The 22482-nt window shown below is 37.7% G+C and overlaps 1 protein-coding gene across 3 annotated transcripts in view; it reads left to right on the top strand.

Moving 5' to 3' along the window:
- Positions 1–22482, top strand: part of osbpl3 (oxysterol binding protein like 3) — an 86069-nt gene extending 63587 nt beyond the window's left edge. For all 3 annotated transcript variants that reach the window (XM_012964407.3, XM_012964408.3, NM_001256919.1), the window contains 12 exon segments: positions 1248–1372; positions 7853–7987; positions 9414–9507; positions 11697–11947; positions 12614–12751; positions 13715–13778; positions 14263–14341; positions 14717–14861; positions 16246–16390; positions 16858–16984; positions 17918–18040; positions 20135–22482. In XM_012964407.3, coding sequence (XP_012819861.2) covers positions 1248–1372; positions 7853–7987; positions 9414–9507; positions 11697–11947; positions 12614–12751; positions 13715–13778; positions 14263–14341; positions 14717–14861; positions 16246–16390; positions 16858–16984; positions 17918–18040; positions 20135–20231 — 1523 coding nt within the window. In that variant the 3' untranslated portion in view covers positions 20232–22482.

The raw sequence follows: 22482 nt of genomic DNA, 5'->3' as shown, positions 1-22482 counted from the left end.
GAAAAGGTGGAGAGTGCCAACTTTTGGAACCATCCAATGATTTTAAATGCTTACCTGAGACCCTGGGCTTGTGCTTCTGTTTGCTAAAAACTGCACCAGCCTGGGGTACTTCTGTGTGAGAACGACATTACAATCGTCTACTCTACGGGCCAGAGCACACCTGGGCCAGACCTTAGAGAAGATGCTGCAAGAATATGGCAACATGATGCTCTTACCTTGTACCTATTGCTGGTGTAGTTTTTGGCAAACAGGATCACTGGCCTGGGGTCTCAGGTAAGCAATTATAATGGCTGGGGGTTGACTAATATTTTGACACCTTACACTTTGCTCCTCATTTAAAGGGTTTAAATCAGGGTCTGACTGGGCCGCAGGGACACTGGGAAAAAACCCGGTGGGCCCCAGCGGTCCAGACCTGATCTCTGTTGCCACTTCCCCTGGCCGCCGATGTCCTCCCCTGACGCTTTTCACTTATGCGCGCGCAGGGGAGGCCATTGGGCGGGTGTCCCTGCAGGGGGTTAGGGGTGTGACAAGGGCCCCTGTGGGAGGTGCGGGGGGGCTGGGCCCTGGGTGGCATCCCCAGTGGGCCCTGCACCCCTCAGTCTGACCCTGGTTAAATTAAAAGCATTTGCAAACAGTATTCTTAGACTGTAAGATTTACAGACAGTGACCCCCTTCCTCCTGTACCTCAACTTATGGCACATACATTTTGTACCTGTGTATATTTATTTCATGGTTTTTCCTTACAAATTTTGAATTTCAGTGCTTTTAAATTAAAACAATAACTGAAAATGTAAAAAGTTTGCTTTAATCTATTTTGCTCTAACAAGCTTTTAAAGTTATGCTGCATCAAAGCATCAGTGCGTTTGTCCTGCTGGTATCATATCAATACAATTAGCATGGCCCATTTGGAAGTTTGACAACATTTGCACCTTTAACTATAATTGTCTTCTGCTTTATGCTAAACCAATATGGAAGGAAAAAAAGGGTAACATAATTTTTTGCACCATAAATCACATATGTTTTGTTTTTATATACAACATAGCACACCTATTAGGTACTCTTGGGGCAAAGGTGCATTTGGCACTTTCTTCCTGGCATAGTTTTGGCCATTTCTCTTCTAGCTGATATACATCAATGGAGAAAACACCATGAGTGCCATTATACTTCAGAGGTATTTGTATGAGTAGAAATAGTGGCTTAGAATAAATTAATGTTTCTAATGAATAATTCTCCATCTTGCTTTACAGCTTATTTCTCTTTGAAATCTGCTTATAATACCGTCTTCTCAGAGAGGGAAAAACTGAAGCAGTTTCTAGAACATGATTCCTCCCCATCTGCTCCAATTGCTGGCCTAAAGAATGCATTATCCTCGGTAAGATGAGATTTAGTTCCACATTAATTACCGAGGTTTTTTTTTTTGTTTTTTTTTTTTTTAAGTTAGTAGCGTTTAAAGGGCACAAGATTTTGGATGCAAAAGTTTAAGCAGACACTACAATGCCTGTAGATTGCTACCTGCATATGTACTGCAAGTACAATGATGATAGGTATTGTCTTTATTTATGAAACTGGACAAAGTAGAAGTTGTTTCAGTATCTGTCTCTCAGTGTCTGGGTAATTTGAAAGAGAAACCATGCATTTGCATAAAATATGCACATATAAAATGTTGTAGGGCTTAGCAGCTCTGTTCTTAGTCATTTAGCATATTAAATCATTTATCTTCTTGTATAGAGTCAAAGATCATCAAATCTATGCATACTAATATGCACACACTTACTTTTAGCAGCTTAGGCAAAGTAGCATATTTGTTACTAGCACATTATATGAGCTTGCACAACACAGTGCCCTAAATAATCACATACATATTAGAGAACCGGTGCGGAAACATATAGTGTTTTTAGATGACTTAATGCTATTGTTCAATGTTCTAAGTTCTATTACCAATACATATCTGTGATATGGGAGAATGTCTGAAAGCCCAGGAAGGAGAAAACCAGACCACCAGTATGCATTTGCTTTATGTACAATTTGAACATATGTAAGAAAGCATATTTTGTTGGCTTTTACCCCAGCCTTTGACAGGTGTACAGAAATTCTTTATAGGCAATATGTTATTAGCAAGTACGGAGGGGGTGCTTGTTGTGCTTTCATGCCGTTTGCCAGTAATGCCATACTGACCTCTAATGGAGAAACGGCAGTAAGAAAATGTTTTCTAATAAAAAGATACAACAGAATTAGGCCAAGCAGGAAATTACAATTGCCCATATTTTATTGGCGATTAGATCTTTTTTTTTTTTTTTAAACCACAATTACCCTATCATGGTATGAAAAGAAGGGTTTGCTCCAACATTTATATTAAGCATGCTTCTTTCTAATGGGATTTTCCTATCTGGAGATTCGACTAGAGGTGACAGATTGGTTGGTTGCTGACCATGCATGGATTGCCTATGTTGGCAAGCAAATCCATTCTCATTCCATTTTCATATGGGGAAATGTTCCAGTGTGCAGTGAAGTAGGTATAAATACCCAAGGAGTAAATGCGCAGTCTTCTCATTTGAGTGTTTAAGTATGCCTTATATACATTATTTATGTCTTTGGGTGATTACCCATGATAGAAATTGCACTCGGACACATGCATAGGTATCCACAAAAAGCCCTGATTTTAGCTACTGCTTATACTGGCGCAACATATGTTCCCAACACCGTTCTTCAGTGTCACATGCACACATAATCTGTCAAAGTAGTAATGTGCACTTGTATGTATATACTTAACATGAATTGGTAATTAAAAAAAAAAGTTATATTGACATTTAAGCTCTTTTTTGTATTAATATTTACTTTGTTGAAATGGTGACACAGTATAAACTCGTTTGGTTTTTTTCTCCCCTTTTACACTACAATTTTAGGATTTAGTGTTTGACATACTGCTGGAGAACACTGAAGCTCACACCAACTTATACAGTTCATTGCCATTAAGTATAAAGCACTAAATATAAATAGAAGAAAGTTAAAGTTTAGCAGATGATTGCAGCAGCACTCATTCTCCCTCTTTAGTTTAAAATATCTAACTTTTTCCTCGTTCTGTCCAACAATATTTGTTGTCAGTATTTTTATTAAATTTTTATATGTAATAAAAGGCATCAAGTTTGCCTTAGTGCCTTTTATAACATAACCCCATTAGATTTTTATAAAGAAAGGAAACTTGATCTGTTCCAAGGAGAATTTAGAGAACCTTTAGGACTTTTAACTAAAAGTGGAACCATGCCATAGAATACAGTCTTGTTATGGAGAACAGTATTGAATCTTGACATTGCCTATTGTGTGTTAAAAAAAATTCTTGAGGTTCCCCTTTAACAGTGTGATGTCTGCCACTGGGGACAAAGTGATAGGGTCCCAACAAGGTTATTTGGGGTATTTATACTTAGCTGAACCAAATCTAACTTAGACAACTGAATGACTAACTAGACAACCGAATGAGACCGTTTATTGCAAAGATGCTGTTATTTGCTTATGGTGGTGAGGTTTTGATATTCAACCAAAACCTCCAAAAATGGCTCCAAAATTATGAATTTACTGCATTCCTGCTTTTTACTTTACATATGTTTCTGTGGGTGTTCCCCATAGTGCTTCTAGTATTGTGATGGAGTTTTTTGGCCATAAACACAAAGAGAAGTATGCAGGTATATGGAATGTAGGTGCAGGGTGACTGTGCTTTGTGGCCACATCACACCACTGCCTATATTTATAAAAATGGTACATCCAGTGTAATGGTGTAAAACCGCATAATTTACTTGGGATACAAGTGATGTGATTCCTACATTTTATGTACCTGCCTGTAACACAATGTTTATTTAAACCCGATGAAATAGCTAACACTGTCAAGACAAACTGGTACAAGTACAATATATAGATTTGTTAGGGGCATGCTGGAATAAACACAAAACAAGCCAAACAGGGGAAACTTTATTGAAATAATTCCACAGGCAGTGGATATCAAAATACATAAATGTTTCTAAATTGGTGTATAGAACAGATTCTGCAGGGCAAACCATCCATACAGTTATAGACATTTTAAAGGTGATTGCACATGGAGAGAGTTGTCATCCACAGTTACACAGATTTAACATTTAACAGTGATAAATCTCATGTGCCATCACCCTAAGATGTTAACACTGGGCACTTTTGTAAATGTTGTTACCCTACCGGTAGGGTTGCCACTTCTGCTGGCATTGGTCGCCAGGTAGAGGACAGGCAGTGACGTCACTGGGAAGAGGTGGAGCTGTGAAGTCACGAGGGCAGGAAGAGGTAGGGTCATGAGGTCACTGGATGGGGCTATGGTGCGGTGATCAGCAATTTGTCAATCTCATAGTAACATAGTAACATAGTAAGTTGGGTTGAAAAAAGACATACGTCCATCAAGTTCAACCATAATGCCTATATATAACCTGCCTAACTACTAGTTGATCCAGAGGAAGGCAAAAAAACCCCATCTGAAGCCTCTCTAATTTGCCACAGAGGGGAAAAAATTCCTTCCTGACTCCAAGATGGCAATCGGACCAGTCCCTGGATCAACTAGTACTAAGAGCTATCTCCCATAACCCTGTATTCCCTCACTTGCTAAGAATCCATCCAGCCCCTTCTTAAAGTTATATAATGTATCAGCCAGCACGACTGATTCGGGGAGGGAATTCCAGAACCTCACAGCTCTCACTGTAAAAAATCCTTTCCGAATGTTTAAATGGAACCTCCCTTCTTCTAAACGGAGTGGGTGCCCTCGTGTCCGTTGGAAGGACCTACTGGTAAATAAAACATTAGAAAGGTTATTATATGATCCCTTTATATATTTATACATAGTTATCATGTCACCTCTTAAGCGCCTCTTCTCCAGTGTAAACAGACCCAACTTGGCCAGTCTTTCTTCATAACTGAAACTTTCCATACCCTTTACCAGCTTAGTTGCCCTTCTCTGGACCCTCTCTAACTCAGTAATGTCCCGTTTGAGCACTGGAGACCAAAACTGAACAGCATATTCTAGATGGGGCCTTACCAGCGCTCTGTAAAGGGGAAGAATAACCCCCTCCTCCCGTGAATCTATACCCCTTTTAATACAGCTCAAAACCTTGTTTGCCCTTGCAGCTGCTGCCTGGCATTGCTTGCTACAGCCAAGTTTATTATCTACAAGGACTCCAAGGTCCTTCTCCATTATGGATTTGCCTAGTGCAGTCCCATTAAGGGTATACGGGGCTTGCATATTTTTACATCCCAGGTGCATGACCTTACATTTATCCACATTAAATCTCATCTGCCACTTAGCTGCCCAGATTGCCAGTTGGTCAAGATCCTGCTGCAGGGATGTCACATCCTGGATAGAATTGACTGGTCTGCAGAGTTTTGTGTCATCTGCAAACACTGATACATTACTCATAATACCCTCCCCTAAGTCATTTATGAACAAATTAAACAAAAGTGGACCCAGTACAGAACCCTGAGGGACCCCACTGAGGACCTTATTCCAAGTAGAGAATGTACCATTAACAACCACCCTCTGTACCCGATCCTGTAGCCAGTTTTCTATCCATGTGCAAACGGCTTCACTAAGACCAATAGACCTTAGCTTAGAAAGCAGTCGTTTGTGGGGAACGGTATCAAATGCTTTGGCAAAATCCAAATAGATGATATCTACTGCATCCCCACTGTCCAGCTTCTTACTTACCTCATCATAAAAAGCAATTAAATTGGTCTGACATGACCTGTCCTTCATAAAGCCATGCTGATTACTGCTCATAATGGCATTCTCCACTACATAATTTTGAATGTGATCCCTTAACAAGCCTTCAAATAACTTGCCCACCACGGATGTCAAACTTACAGGCCTATAATTGCCAGGCTGAGATCTTACTCCCTTTTTAAATATGGGAATGACATTCGCCTTCTTCCAATCCCTAGGTACCATACCTGATGAAAGAGAGTCTGAGAATATCAGAAACAAGGGCCACTGCAATTCTGCCCCTAGCTCTCTCAGTACCCGAGGGTGTATTCCATCTGGCCCAGGTGCCTTGTTTACATTTATCGTGTGTAACCCTTTAAGCACCATATCCTGTGCCAACCACTGTGTAGTTGGAGCTGAGGCAACAGTGCAGCTATTGGGTGGGACTTGTCCCACTGGCTCCTCTACTGTATACACAGAAGAAAAGAACTGGTTAAGCACATCTGCCTTTTCTGTATCCGCTGTAACCATATTGTTATTATAACTCAATGGGGCCACACCCTCAACCTGCATCTTTTTACTATTAATATACTTAAAAAACTTTTTGGGGTTAGTCTTGGCCTCGGCCGCGATGCGCTCCTCATTTTCTATCTTTGCCTTCCGGATTGCTGTTTTACAACACTTGTTATAGTGTTTATAATCATTAAACGCAGCTACTGTCCCCTCTGACTTATATTTCTTAAAAGCTTTCCTTTTTCTCCCTATTAACTTCTTTACCTCAGAGTTAAGCCACATAGGGTGATTCTTAACACTTCTACTTTTTCTTATTAATGGAATAAATTGAGAACAGCAATGATTTAATATCATTTTAAATGACAACCATTTCTGCTCTGTATTTTTATCAGAAAACATAATGCCCCAATCTATGCCCTGAAGCGCTGCCCTTAAGGAGCTAAAATTTGCCTTCCTAAAATTCATTGTCTTTGTTGCCCCCGTGTAAATTTGTTTCCTGCACCAAACATTAAATGAAATAACATTATGGTCACTATTACCCAGGGGTTCAACCACTTGCACATTTGCTATACGTTCTGGGTCATTAGAGATCACTAGATCTAGTATAGCATGGTTCCTGGTTGGCTCCTCAACAACTTGTGACATAAAGTTGTCATGCAGCAAGTTTATAAACTTGTTCCCATTTACTGTCCTGGCAGTACTATTGCCCCAGTCAATATCAGGGTAATTAAAATCCCCCATTATTATCACTTGCCCCAAACTAGCAGCCTTTTCTATTTGCAACAGGAGCTGGGCCTCCTCCTCTTCGCTTACATTAGGGGGTCTATAGCATACCCCTACAATTAGTTTGGTAGATTCCTTACTATCTGTGAGAAGCTCAACCCATAAGGATTCAGCTCCCTCTGTTAACCCCATCACTTCCTCTCTAATATTTGCTTTTAATTCCTGCTTAATGAACAGACACACTCCTCCTCCTTTTCTATTGCCCCTGTCCCTCCGAAACAATGTATACCCCCCAATATTAACTGCCCAGTCATGAGACTCATTCAACCAAGTTTCAGCAACTCCAATCACATCATATTTCCGCTCCAACGCCAGTACCTCCAGCTCTCCCATTTTACCAGCAGTGAGTTCTGCCCGGTTTTCCTAATTTGGAAAACCCGCCAGAAGGGCTGTCCAGGTCAAAACAGGACATGTGGTAACCCTACCTACCAGTGATGAGCTGTTTACTAGAGACCATGAATATAATGTGATGCCTACAATATTAGCATTCTTTACGGTCACTTTTCATTTTGTTTTTAATTTGTTCATTCATAAAATGTAAGACTTTTATTGTACCATATGACAATTAGAGTCCATATAATCTACTAAATATGCCAATGCCATTGCTGCTTCTTTGTACCCACCAGTGCATAATGTGAGGCCTTAATCCGTGTAGTCACAAAAAGAATATGTAACTTGTTTACTTTACTACTATTAAAAATCAATATTACATGCCTTACATGGAATCTTGTGTGCACTCCACAACAATTGCCAGAATAGAAAAAAAAAATGCTACCAGTGTAGCTTCATTTGTATCCGTCTTTGCTGTTATTACTATAACTGCAATATACTCTGTGAATGTCTGATTAACAGGACAGCCCATGTGAAGAAGGAAAGACTCTAGTTCATCAGATGTCTAACGAGAGCCGCTTGTCAATCACAGACTCCCTCACGGAGTTCTATGATGCTCAGGAAGTGCTGCTGTCCTCGAGCTCATCTGAAAATGAGGTGAGAGGCCTTTTATGTTGAATATTAAATGATGTCTTTGCTGCCTTCATTCATAATTCAGTGTAAGTGACAAAATGGTTTTCTGCTATGTATGGCTTCAAAGGTGACTGAACTAGAACAAACCTGTACATGTTAAAGCAGTTTGTTTTTTTTTAAAGGCAGCAACTATTAAAATATCTCTGGAATGCGATGACTCTCTTCTAAATAAAAATACTCCTTCACATAGCTCAGTGATGCAACAGTGCTGATCAAATGCAGGCTTGTTTGTTAACTCTTAAGGTGCCAATACACACCGATACTATCATACAAATGAGGTTGCATGCGATATTCGGTGCGCGTTTGTTGGGTTGACGAGGTGATCGATATCTGCAAAAGCCTTGGATATTGATTGTCTCATTTATTGGCTATTGATTGGTGGAAGATTTTAAAGGCGCTGAACATCAGCAGTTGCTGAATCGTCGGATAGGGGTAGCATTCTATTGTTTCTATCTGCATATCTGACAATTCAGCTCTTAAAGGAACAGTAACACCAAAAAATGAAAGTGTATAAAAGTAACTAAAATATAATGTGCTGCTGCCCTGCACTGGTAAAAGTTGTGTGTTTACTTCAGAAAGTCTACTATAATTTATATAAATAAGCTGCTATGTAGCCATGGAGGCAGCCATTCAAAGGAGAAAAGGCACAGGCACATAGCAGATAACAGATAAAACACTATTGTATTCTACAGAGCTTATCTGTTATCTGCTATGTAACCTGTGCCTTTTCTCCATTTTTCCAGCTTGAATGGCTGCCCCCGTGGCTACACAGCAGCTTATTATATAAATTATAGTAGTGTTACTGTAGCAAACACACCAGTTTTACCAGTGCAGGGCAACAGTATATTATATTTTTATTACTTTAAAGCTCTTTCATTTTTTGATGTTACTGTTCCTTTAACGTTAATGGAGCAACCACTGCTCACAGATCGTTTTTGTAACCTGTGTGGCCACCTTTAGGGCGAAGACACGCAGGGTTGATTATTAACAGCGACTTTCCCGCCATAGGGTTTTATAAAAGTTGCTGTGACTAATCATACTGCGTTTTCACTGTACAAATTAGTTGCCTTGATTTAGGGCAAAGACACAGAGCAACTTAGTAGCAGCTATTTGGCACGGCTACTAAACGTTAGAAAATATCCTGCAATAAACAATAATGAGAAATGACATGTAGAGACAATTATCAGTAAATGATCAGCATTTTCTTTTTTGTGGCCGTGACAAGTAGCTGCTATTAGTAGCTTTGTGTGTCTTCACCCTTACTGTATAGCCTATTATCTCCCTGAGCCAGGTGCAACTGGACAGTATTCAATGCAGCTGTCACAGTCACTATTCACTGTTCAATTAATGATTGTCCTTTGTTACCTTTTATCTTTTTGTCATTCAATAGGTGTCAGATGATGACTCGTACGTCAGTGATATAAGTGATAACGTTTCAGAGGATAACCTGAGCAATGATATTGACAGTGAAAGACTATCATTAAGTATGTCATGGTGATCCCCCTCCACCTCACAACTGTAGACTTGCTAGCACAACTATTTATGGCCTCTACCTGTTTATCAGTATTATTAGTGTTTTTTCAAGTCTCCAGAAAACTAAAATGTGAAATATAATTTAGGGATGCACCAAATCCAGGATTCAGTCCGGGAATTGGCATTTTTCTCCAGGATTCGGTCGAATCTGAATATTGCGTAATATTGCGTAACAGTTTGCCACGTAAACACACACGCAAGTTGAATTTTTTTTGCTGCACACACGGTTCTCTTTAACCCTTCCTTGTTCTAATTTGCATATGCAAATTGGAATTCAGTTCATTATTCGGACAAGGATTCCAAAAATAGTAGATTCAGTGCATCCCTAATTTACCTTAAAGTGATACTGACACTAAGAAACTACACTTCAAAATATTAATTACATTGAAAGTTACCTTTAGGGCATATTGATCATTTTTCACTGATAGGGCTGCTTTTGTTAGTAATGGTTACTGAAAGTTCCTGAACCTGACTGATCAGGTACAGGTAAGGGACCCCTTATCCGGAAACCTGATATCCAGAAAGTTCCCAATTATGGAAAGCCTGTCTCCCATAGACTCCTTTTTAATCAAATAATTCAGATTTTTTAAAACTGGTTTCCTTTGCTTTGTATCTGATCCCAACTAAGATATAATTAATCCTTACTGGATGCAAAATAATCCAATTGGGTTTAATGAATGTTTTATTTATTTTTTAGAAGACTTAAGGTATGGAGATCCAAATTACGGAAAGACCCCTTATCTGGAATACCCTTGGTCCTGAACATTCTGGATAATGGGTCCTATACCCGTATAGCTTCTAGTGCTAATGGAATTCTGCTGCCAGAATCAGTACCTGGGGCTCAATGGGTATCCAACTCAAGGGCCCACAACCGAACCTCCGCTGCTCCTACTTTGCCCCCAGCCAGCCGCCATTCACACTCTGTTGTGCTACTTACTTTGCTGTAAGAAATCAGATGGCTGTGCATTCCACCTTTAAAAGAAACCACTGTTTACATAGCAAATAATTCCCTCTACCATTTAAAAGTTTATTCTTGAACCAAAAAATTTATTTTTTTAGCTGTAATATTGGTGTGTAGGCGCAATCTCAGTGCATTGTGCCCGAGTCTGAGCTTTCAGAAGGAGCCAGCGCTACACATTAGAACTGCTTTCAGCTAACCTATTGTTTCCCCTACTCCCATGTAACTGGAGGAGCCCCAAGTTGATATCACTCCAACTTGCATCTCAGCAGTGTGACTGAAGTTTATCAGAGCACAAATTAAATCTAAATAAATCTGTGTTTTTGAAAAATGGATTTCAATGCAGGATTCTGCTGGAGAAGCTCTATTAACTGATGTGTTTTTAAAAAAACATGTTTTCCCATGACCGTATTCTTTTAATGTTTAAAATAGAAGTGAAACAACAGAAGTTAAAAGTTTTGCAGCGGGTAGTGGTGGTGGCTGGCTTGTGAGTAGGTGGCAGGGCCCACAAGGATTTTCCCAGTATCCCATGGGCCAGTCCGACCCTGACTGCTGCACAAATATGGCAGCCCCTCATAAAGGAACATGGGGGATCGGATAGGTAATGTAAACACATTGGGTAAATACTTTTTAAGGAAATATTATAAATAGCATGCCAAGTGTTATGATAGATGAAAAAGGTTTCATTTCTGGTGTCAGTATCTCTTTAATGAAAAAGAAAAGGCACGATGACTAAGCTCTCCCAGCTGATGAAAATGATCAGATCAGCAATGATCAAAATGATAAACCTGCAAGCTCTTGGAGATTGAGATTGTTGCGGGCCTCTTATGTTATGTAGCTGGTAGGCCACCCCTTTCAGTACTTACTTTGACCAGGTGTGCTTGGGTTTAACATCACAAAGGTGCATGAGTTATCAATACACACCAAAGCTTTCATGGAGATTTTTGTGGCAGAAGGAAGGTTCTCTGCTGGCTATTGTTCTTGTAAACAAAGCCACAGTAACCTAGTAAACAAAAGACTGATTTCCCTTTGTTGGAAATGTCTATAGTCAGACAAAAAGTCCTGTATCTATTTTACCTTTTTTCTTAGAAAGCTTATGAATGTTTATATAGCATGTTTTTTTATAGCCTATATTATATAAAAACTGTGTAAGGATACTGAATGCCGCTTTCTCATTACAAGATGGTGGCTCTGTAACAACAGTGGATGGTTGCTACAAGCACAGAACCTGTCTTCTTGCTCCATGCCCAAACACAAGCAACATAAGTTTGTGGAACATTCTTCGGAACAATATTGGTAAAGACCTCTCCAGAGTATCTATGCCGGTGCAGCTGAACGAGCCCCTGAGCACACTGCAGCGGCTTTGTGAAGAACTGGAATACAGCAGTTTGCTGGACAAGGCAGCACATACTCCGGACCCATTTGAGCGAATGGTATAAAACCTATATCCCCATATGTGATAAAAGGAACAGAGTTTGCCTAGGTGCAGTATCCCATAGCAACCAATAAGATGTTTGCTTTTCTACATAGATGACCAGTAAATGCTGCTTACTTTTTGGTTGCTAAGGCTTACTGCACTTGGGTAAACTTACTGGGTAATATAAAAAAAAGTCTTGAGTACTATGGTGCAGTACTCTTTACTCATATAGATCGTAATGCACTTCTAGAGCTTAAATAAATCTGTGTAGTTCATAAATACTTTAAGGACAGGAAAAGGCAACTTCTTCTAACCCCCAGTGGTTATGATCAGTTACTTTTGAACTTAGTGTTCCTTTGTGTGTCTTCTCCATTTTCTTTCCTGTCTCCTGCCCTGGGCTGTGCACACACATAGCAAGAGTTTAAAATTTAGCTATAAATTCTGATTTTACTCTACTGCTTCAGCACCATTGTTTCGATGGGGACAAGAAGAAAGGGAAAGATAGATACATGTTTTAGTAGTAATAACATTTACAAATAACTTAAAACCATTGGAAATCTTTAATTAATTAACATTGTCATGTTTTTTAGAATTACATTTTCTTTCATTATCAGCAAAAGGAGTCTATTTGATACTTAGGTACAGATTCTTATTTGAAATACATGTGATTTTTTTTCTCTAGGTCTATGTTGCTACATTTGCAGTATCTGCATATGCTTCAAGCTTCTACAGAGCAGGCAGCAAGCCTTTCAACCCTGTTTTAGGAGAGACATATGAATTTATCAAAGAAGACCAAGGCTTCAGGTTTATATCAGAGCAGGTAAAGTGCCCAAGAGTGACTTGGCTGAGGAAAGGCGTAAGACAGTTTTCACAAAGTGGAACTATATGGAGGAGTAATGTTCTTGCTTTATGGAAAACAAACTTTTATGTTTATATGACTACATTTGTTAAATACAGTATGTATGAATCCTCTTTAGTCCTTTAATGAAACTGCATTGTGTATTCAATACAAAGAGAGATCAATAATACAAGATAATACCAATTTTCTTTTCTTATTGTGCCAGGCCACTGTGTTGTAAATAAATAACATTAAAGGAACAGTAACACCAAAAAATAAAAGAGCTTTAAAGTAATAAAAATATAATGCACTGTTGCCCTGCACTGGTAAAATTGGTGTGTTTGCTACAGTAACACTACTATAATTTATATAATAAGCTGCTGTGTAGCCACGGGGGCAGCCATTCAAGCTGGAAAAATGGAGAAAAGGCACAGGTTACATAGCAGATAACAGATAAGCTCTGTAGAATACAATAGTGTTTTATCTGTTATGTGCCTGTGCCTTTTCTCCTTTGAATGGCTGCCCCCATGGCTACACAGCAGCTTATTTATATAAATTATATTAGACTTTCTGAAGTAAACACACAACTTTTACCAGTAGCAGGGCAGCAGCACATTATATTTTAGTTACTTTTATACACTTTCATTTTTTGGTGTTACTGTCCCTTTAATTTAGATAACGGAAAATCTCGCCTTGCTAACAAGGATTTAGCATTCACCCTATGGGAGTGATAGCATTCTCATTTCTTTGATACATTTTTCTTTTCCTTTATTAGAAATTAAATTTTTTCCTAAAGCAGTTGAGTCAGTCACAGAAACAAACAGAACATGCTGTTCTACAAGTTAACCAGTATACTGTGATTGTGCTTTTGCACTTTATTATTAGGGCTGGTCATGTTTCAGCTGTTAAATAAATAAATGAGGACCTTTGTTTTATTTCCTGCAGGTCAGCCACCACCCACCCATATCTGCTTGTCATGCTGATTCAGAAAATTTTGTCTTCTTCCAAGGTAATTTAGGTTTAAATGTTTTACTTTGGCCAGTTACCAGACATTTCTTAAAAGATGTCAGTATTTGTTCTCCAAGTCTGCATGTCTAGTTGATGCTGCTTAGAAGTTCTTGTGAATCATGGCTGCTCCTCCCAGGATCAGTTCAAGGCTTCCCTCACTACATGTGTGTATTACTAATTTAATAACTTCATTAACCAAAAATTGTTCAGCAGCTGAATATATAGTAAACCAAGAAATATTTATTAACAATGGAGACAAACTCGCCGGTGATGTTGCCCATAGCAACCAATCGGCAATTAGATTTGTCACCTACAAGTTAGATAGATAAATTCTATTAAAGCATAGTGTCCTGAATTTATGTTTTGCTTTTTATTCAGCAGTTCTTATTGTATCATGAGCAAAGAAAAAAATTGCTCTTGTTTTTTTTTGGAAATGAAAAAATGACACTTTAATAGATTTTTTTTTTAATTTTGTTTTACTTCAGATATGAGGTGGAAAAATAAGTTTTGGGGAAAGTCTATGGAAATTGTTCAGATTGGTACAACACATTTGATCTTACCTGGGTAAGTCCTGCTGTTATTTATTCTAGATTCACTAAATTTGTATTCATGATGGGCAGTTCACAACTCTCCTCCCATATATTCCCATATATGTAGATGAAGGCTTTTCTAAACATCAGTTCAGGTCATACAGTTTGCCTGCATGATGACATATTTTTTCATATAATGTAGGTATACATTCCAATTTGTCCAGAGTTGAAAGAAGGTGGAAATCTGACCAGGCTTTCAATTTTTTTTTATCTAACAAGCCAAACTGTGACCAGATCCTAATGAAACTGGATTATGAAAAATAATAGAAAAATATTTTTGAGGAGTGGAAACGTTTTTCATGATGAGTTTTTCCCATGTTTTTAAAGCTCCAAACTTTTTCCTTTTTAGGTTTGGAGACCATTATGAGTGGAACAAGGTGACATCTTGCATCCATAACATTCTAAGTGGGCAGCGGTGGATAGAGCATTACGGGGAAATTATTATCAAGAACACCAAAAGTGACACTTGCCATTGTAAAGTAACATTTGTAAAGGTATTTAACCTAACTACCCTTTATTTTGCATTTGTGGTACCTTCTATCCCTATAGTAGGTCTTTTCCTAATGAAGGGGCACTTATAGCCAGCACATTCCAGTGATGCTGTAGTAGAAACAGGACGTCGGTGGAACTGTTATAACACATTTCTGTAAAAGACACATTACATCCCACTGTCCCACTGGAGCCTTACACTTGTACTGAAATACAAATAGTTGTGGCTTGCTTAGCATTTTATTCATTAGATACTCTGCTGTTTAAACGCATCAGTTAATAGAGCTTCTCCAGCAGAATCCTGCATTGAAATCTGTTTTTCACAAATGCAAACAGTTATTTATTTATTTAATTTTCAAATTTCACATGGGGCTAGGCATATTCTTCATTTCCAAGGGTGCCACAGCCATATGACCTGTGCTCTGATAAACTTCAGTCGCACTTTACTGCTGAGCTTTAAGTTGGAGTGATATCTCCCCCCTCCCAGCAGCCGATCAGCAGAACAGTGGGAAGGTAGCAAAATAGCTGCTCCCTGTAGATACCAGAATAGCACTCAGTAAGAAGTAATCCAAGTCCAGCTTGGGACTCCTCCCGTTACATGGGAGTTGGAGAAACAATAGGTTACCTAAAAGCAGTTCTAATGTGTAGTGCTGGCTCCTTCTAAAAGCTCAGACTCCGGCACAATGCACTGGGATGGCGCATACACACCAATATTCTTGTTGGTTTAAGAAAAACATTTTAAATGGAAGAGTGAATTATTTGCTATGTTAAAAGTGTAATTTAGACAAAAAAGTACACCATGAAAATCATGACAGTATCCCTTTAAGAGGTCTTGGAGTCCAACCATGGCATAACGGTGCCCACCTCAACACTTTAAAATGGCCGATATTAATGCATAAATAAATATATATACAGATAAATGTCAATAAATGCATGGAAAAAAGTGCATATGTTTACATCCACTGAAAATGTACTCATTTCATATTCCCTATTTAATACTTCCTATACACAGTAGACAATAAAAAAAAATGGATAGAGTCCCTTTTTCAGACCCCCAGGTAGGGATACTGTTTTGGTTTAAAATATGTTGTTGTTTTTTTTTTGTGGTAGTTTCACAAATCTGTCATCCACCCACTGGGAAGTATTTATATCTATATCTATTTTGGCCATAGAAAGTTGGATTATCATAATAAACTTTGCAGTGTTTGAGCAAAAATGGATTTATTGCTTGTTCTTGGTTTTGAGACACAGCAATTATATGTGTGTAATAGAAAAAGTGAAGATTACATGAGGCCTATTAATTTGTAGGTAGTGGACCACTTTCTTATTAGCAAATGTTCCTGTACAAGATATGCAACAGGTTTATCTGATTGTATCCTTCTCCAATAGGCTAAATATTGGAATCCAAATGTGCATGAAATTGAGGGGACCGTCATGGACAGAAATGGCAAAGTGGTACATCGGATCTTTGGAAAATGGCACGAGAGTATATTATATGGTTCTCCCTCTGCACCCACTTGCATCTGGAGAGCAAGTAGGTTCTTTTATATACATCTGGAAGTTTGTCCCCTCCTATCCACAAAACCAGTAAAACACAACATCAATTAATTCTTTAAACTTATTTGAAAGAGTTTGTATTTTTTACATGCATAGAGACATTTCATTAGAACTGCAGAGCAAAAATATAAGATTGCACTTTCATTCAGATTTCCTGAAAGCCTTGGTGAATAGGACAAAGGTAGATATGGCCACTGTGGATGCATGGTCAAAAGTACATCTGACCTTTTGGCCTCACTGACCATTTGGCCACATAAGCATTAGCGAAAAAAATGAGTGCTATCTGAAACTAGATAGGGTTTAATTACAGATTTGTGTGTATATTATATATGGCTGCAGCAGGGGCAGATTGGGGGCATGGCTCAGCTGAAGACCTCTGTCTTTCTTTCGTTGTTATGGTGCACCTATTTTGTAAATTAATCTTTGTCTTGCACTTTATCTTAGATCCAATGCCTAAGGACTCAGAGCTTTATTATGGGTTTACCAAATATGCTTTTCAGCTGAATGAAATGGATCCAAAAATTAAGTTTTCTCTGCCATGTACTGACACTCGATTTAGACCAGACCAGAGGTAAGTATTCCCATAACATATCCTGTACACCTAATGTATTATACCAACCTAATTAAGGCAAAGATACATTTTTGTGAGGTTTTTGTTTTTGGTACTTGCCCATCAACTCATTTTCAGAGCTAAAAGTATCTTAATAACTCTATTAGGGAACTCTTACTAACTTTATTAGGGAGTTAGCACATTCTATGCAGGCAGTTATAGATAAAATTAAAGGGGAACTGCACCCAAACTCAGCTTGAGTTTTTTAAAAAGTAAACATAATTTTAAGCAACTTTGCTATATACATTAGTTCAAAAATATGCAGCTTTTATATTTAGATGCTGCAATGGAAGCTCTTCTCCCCAGCTCTGTAAGGGTGAAGACACACAGAACTACTTAGTAGTAGCTACTTGTCATGGCTACTAAATGCCAGAAAATACCCTGCTGTAGACAATACTGAGAATTGCCTCTGCTAAAATACACATAGCGACAATTATCAGTAAATGATCAGCACTGTCTATTTCAGTAGCCGCGACAAGTAGCTGGGAGATATGACCCAATCAACTACTTGAAAGGCCATCTTTAATTCATAACAATCTCATCAGCATGATAGTTGGTAATATTTCTCTATCTTTTGTATATTCTTTTCTTACTTTCTAATCTGTGGTTATTTGTCCCACTCAACTTCCCTGCCACCCATTGGAGTGTTGTGTAAATTCTAGAATTGTGCTGGAAATGAATGTCATGTGTTATTGTATTTATTATCATCAGTATATACTAACAATGTGTTTGTTAAACTGTCAATCTGTGAAATTAAATATGGGACATTCTGGGTCTGCCCCCAGAGTATAATGAAAACTGCTCAGAAATACTGTAGGGAAGTTTGGATTTTCATTAACACAGTAAAGATGCCTTTTTATACTCATATCTATACAAATTATTATTGTTATACAGATACCTTGAAGAAGGAAATATTGAGGCAGCTGAAATGCAAAAAGAAAGAATAGAACAACTGCAAAGGGAAAGGAGGAAAGTCCTAGAAGAAAACAATTTGGAGCATCAACCTAGATTTTTCCGGTATATATTGTACTGCATTGTTCATAATAATGCATAATCTTTTCTGTATATTAGGCCATGGCGCGGTTACACACTCTGTCATATCAATTATATCAATTACATCAATTACCATATGTCATGGAGCATTTATGGGGTTATGTAATAAAGGCAGAAGTAGTAACCCATAGAAACCAATCAGCAGGTAGAATTTTGTGGTCATCTGCTTAAGGTCAAACATCTGATAGGTTGCCTAGGAGAAGTAACCCATGGCAACCAAAGTGCCTTTTATTACATGTGAGGGTTTCGAATTAAATAGATTGGAGCAAAAACATCCTAATGATTAAGAAATGTTAAACCCAGGTCCTCAAACCAGTGGTCAGAAATCTAGTTTTATTGACATAAGCATTTTTGAGCTCAAACTCAGGCAATGGAGTGGTCATGTATTTAGTGTAATATATCAAGATAAATATAAACTTGTCAACAGTATAGCCTTACCTCTTAATATTTCCTACAAATGTAAGTAAATACATGTGTTAGATTGCACTTTTCAGTATTCACAAATACTGTGCTGACTTCCTTAGAAAACTCTTTCTATATCAGAAGAACTTTACTTGTGATGCCAAAAATCCAACTCACTTCAGCTACCGGTATTTATATATTATTTGGCCATCTCAATAGCAATACCATGCTCTCTCCATGAAATACGGCATCTCTATATGGTTACAGTTTGAGGACTTAAGGATAAGATTTTATAATTTCAGGAGCTTTGTACCGCATTAGATCATTTTGGTACATTTCGAAATTGAGTATATATGGGATGGGTCAGACTTTACTTTATATAAAGAACTGAATAAGAATTTACCAACATGCCCCTGGAAAACCTATTGCAAACCAGCAAATTCATATAAAAAAGTGAGAACTAATGTGAAGATGATTTTGAAGAAGTTAGAACAGACTTAACATGTTGAATAGGGAAGCAAGGAGGCCAGTAGCAAAGGAAACCTGTCATTTGGCTTGGGAATTTTTTCATAAGGAAAAAGAAACCAATTAAGTGGAAGATTGTGTGTCCCCAGAACTGTTATCCTTTGTCACATTCTTTGACTGGAAAATGAAATGGGTTAAGCACCCGTTCACTACTAAGTGTGTGCAACTCCTCAATTTCTGCTCTATTTCTTGCAAATTGAGGCTCAACCTGCCATCTAGGGGGCTGATCTAACACCACAGGACATGTTATTGGATTGTGTATGGGGTTCACTAGGGGCCAAGTCAAAGATACCAGCTTGGTTGGCAAGCTGGGAATAAGTGTGATCACTTCTTAAACATAAAGGTCTTAGATATTTATATTATTGGCACCATTTCTTTCACTTTGCACAAGTCGCTGCGAAGATGGGTGGAAAAACAATTTTTATGCTATTAAGGGAACTAATATTAATAGTTGAAGTAAAAATATAGAGAAATCAAGCCTGGTTCTTTAAAAGTATATTAATATTATAAGGTTTTGGAGTGTGGTAACTGTCACCATAGATTTATGAGATATGTCTAAAGAATAAGAGCACAGTATTTGTTGATGTTAAAAAAAAAAAAACTGGTGCCAGTAGTTCAGCTTTTATTTATAAATTAAAGTGGTGTGCACAACCTACGTGTCTGCCAACATAAACTTATGTATGTTTTTGAATTGCCCCAAAAATAGAAACCAGTCAACTGGAGTGCAAATATTTTAGAAATACAGAATCTTGTGAAATCTCATTTTCATGCAGAAGTACAGAGTGTTTAAAGCTTTATGGAGAAATTACTTATGTTAATAATAAACTGACTGGTAAGTTGAACCTTAAAAGTGAGGCTGGTCACACAAATTGAGAAATATTTCCCAAGTGATGCCCAATATATTTATTGACCTAGAATTTCACCCAAAACTGTTCTGTATTACTTTTGACAGGAACCCTTTGCCATAAAATAGTGTTGCAGCTTAAGCGTAAAGCAATCTAGAAAGTGGAGTAAAGTAGTAATGGTGAATTTTTGTAAAACCTTTACTAGATTTTTACCTTGCTTGTTGCTCAACATTCTCTTTAAAATCTATTATTTTGTACCATTAACAAATTGTCTTTTTCTTGACAGGAAAACTAGTGATGATTCATGGGTGACAAATGGGACCTACTGGCAGCTTAGAAAAGATCCAGGATTTGCTAAAATTGACTGTCCTGTATTGTGGTAAAAGGCATTACATTCAATCAAGTGCTTGTACAGACAGTACACAAAGCCTATAGCAAACACTCTTTAATCTCAGCATTGGAGATACAGTTTTCTGACCTAGAGCTGATATGGTCTAATAATAAGCTATGATTTTTAGTATATCCTGGCCCAAGATGTTGACATGAAAGGAAGTAGTTCTGCTCTTACCAATTAAAAAGCATGAATGCATTCTGTGTCTCCTTCCAGCTTCTTAACTACAGTTTTGAGCACCCACTGATAACCCACAGCTCTCTAGCATGCTAGAAGCTTCTGTTCATTCAAAAATGAAGTTAATTAACAGTGCTCTGCCATTTCAGCTTTAAGATTCACTCCATCACAATTGATGCAGAAACTGTGGGACATAGGTACTGACTTGGGGCTTGCCTTTCTTCCTGGGAAGTTTAGACCGTTATGCTGTCTGTATTCATTCGCTAGCTTTCCTCCAATGCAGCACTGGGCAGAACCCAACGCAACAGGCCAACTTTCCTTAGGTTGATGCTTAGCATTAACATTTATTCAGGAAAAAGCAGCAATTCCAGTTTCCGCTTCTGAACCACAGCCATTACATCTTTGCTGGAATTTGTAGTTCTACTCCATCGAGTGTGGAAAGGGTTTTCTTTATTTTCTGTGTCTAAACACGCACAACTTTGCTAAGCCCTGTTTCCTCTCCATTTTTAAAGAAGCTAATAGCAACCTCGGTAGTATGTTGAATCCTTCTTAAAAACTTCTACAATTTTCTTTTGATCACACATTTTACTGTCTTAATCCAGTGCTAATTTATTGTTCTATTATTTATCAGTCTGTTATAAATATAACAAATGGACATCTATATCTATTTAAAAAGAGTATTTGATGAAAGAAATATATGTACACACATCCCTGTGTATATGTATTTAAGAGAGGATGATGTGGCTTTTTTATCTTTACTATATAAAATGTCACCTATTGCCTTTGCTGACAATGAAAATCATGTAAATAGCCTTGTTTTCATGTGTATGTTAGTCATTAACTAAAATCACTTGGTGGGTGTCTTTTCTTTGCACTTAAGTGCACCTTGCACTTTGCCTCTGTCTTTTGTTGCTTTGAAGATAGGGAGTTGTTTCATGGAACAACTTGAAGTGGAATTAGTATGTGGTCCCTTTACCAAAGTAAGGCTCTTTATTGTAACTTAGGACCCTTCAAGAAACAAGGAGGTAAAGGTTCAGTCTCAGGTCTTTTTTATGCCTTTATTAGGGAACCATACAGCGAACTTTGGGCCCTAAAATTAAAATGCTATGTTCAAGGGAGCAGAAGGATATGTTTGAAGCGGATTCAAACTTATTGCACAACTGCTCCACTGAGGTCCTTAATAGGAGGGGAGGAATTATACATAGCCATAGCTATAAAGTAACATTTCGGGAATCACTGCTATTAATATTATTTACTTCTTTTAACAGGGTAATATAGAATATTAATTGTTAGAGTTTATACTCCATTTAGGGCGTTTATAGGCTGCCTTATATCATACCTATAATGACATATTCTTCATAGACCATAATAATGCCACCGGTGAGCCTGTTGCTACTGCAGTCAATTGAGAGTGTTTCAGCTGAGGCAACCAGTACAGCAATTCCTAAGATGGATATAGGATAAAGCTTCCATATAACATTGTTCTCCTAGTAATTGTTCTTCCTAGTTTCTGATAGTATTTACTGTACAGACAAGTATTCTGGTGGATGAACTGCACGGGTGGTCACAAGACCATGATCATTTTATTTCTTGGATGAATGTTAAGACTTTCTATCCATTTTATGCTGTACACTGTCACCTTTTGATATACTTTGCCTTGTAGTTTATGACTGCATCTTGTCTGTTTTATAATGAGCAATTCTGTCAAATTAATAGCACAAATACATTCCCTCCTGTTACATCATTTGAAAATATGTAAACTCTTTGAACTCTATAGGACAATAATAAAAAAAAAAACTTGAATGTGCTGATGAATATATATATATATATATATATAAATATTTTTTATTTTTAAATAAAATATAATATAAAAGACCGTGGAAAACAACACAGGAAAAAGTCTTCCACAATTCACCAATAATATCTATAGCCTTAGTTTTTATTATGAAATATTTTAACCGGATAAGCTGCTATAAAGAAGTGACTGTAGAAGAATACCAAATTGCAGGAATGTCTTTTGAAACTTGCATGGCTGTTTTGTGTAAATAAACTTTATTTCACAGGAA

This window comes from Xenopus tropicalis, chromosome 6, assembly GCF_000004195.4.
Source record: "Xenopus tropicalis strain Nigerian chromosome 6, UCB_Xtro_10.0, whole genome shotgun sequence".
NCBI classification, from domain to species: domain Eukaryota; kingdom Metazoa; phylum Chordata; class Amphibia; order Anura; family Pipidae; genus Xenopus; species Xenopus tropicalis.
This window is presented reverse-complemented; position numbering and strand designations above follow the sequence as displayed.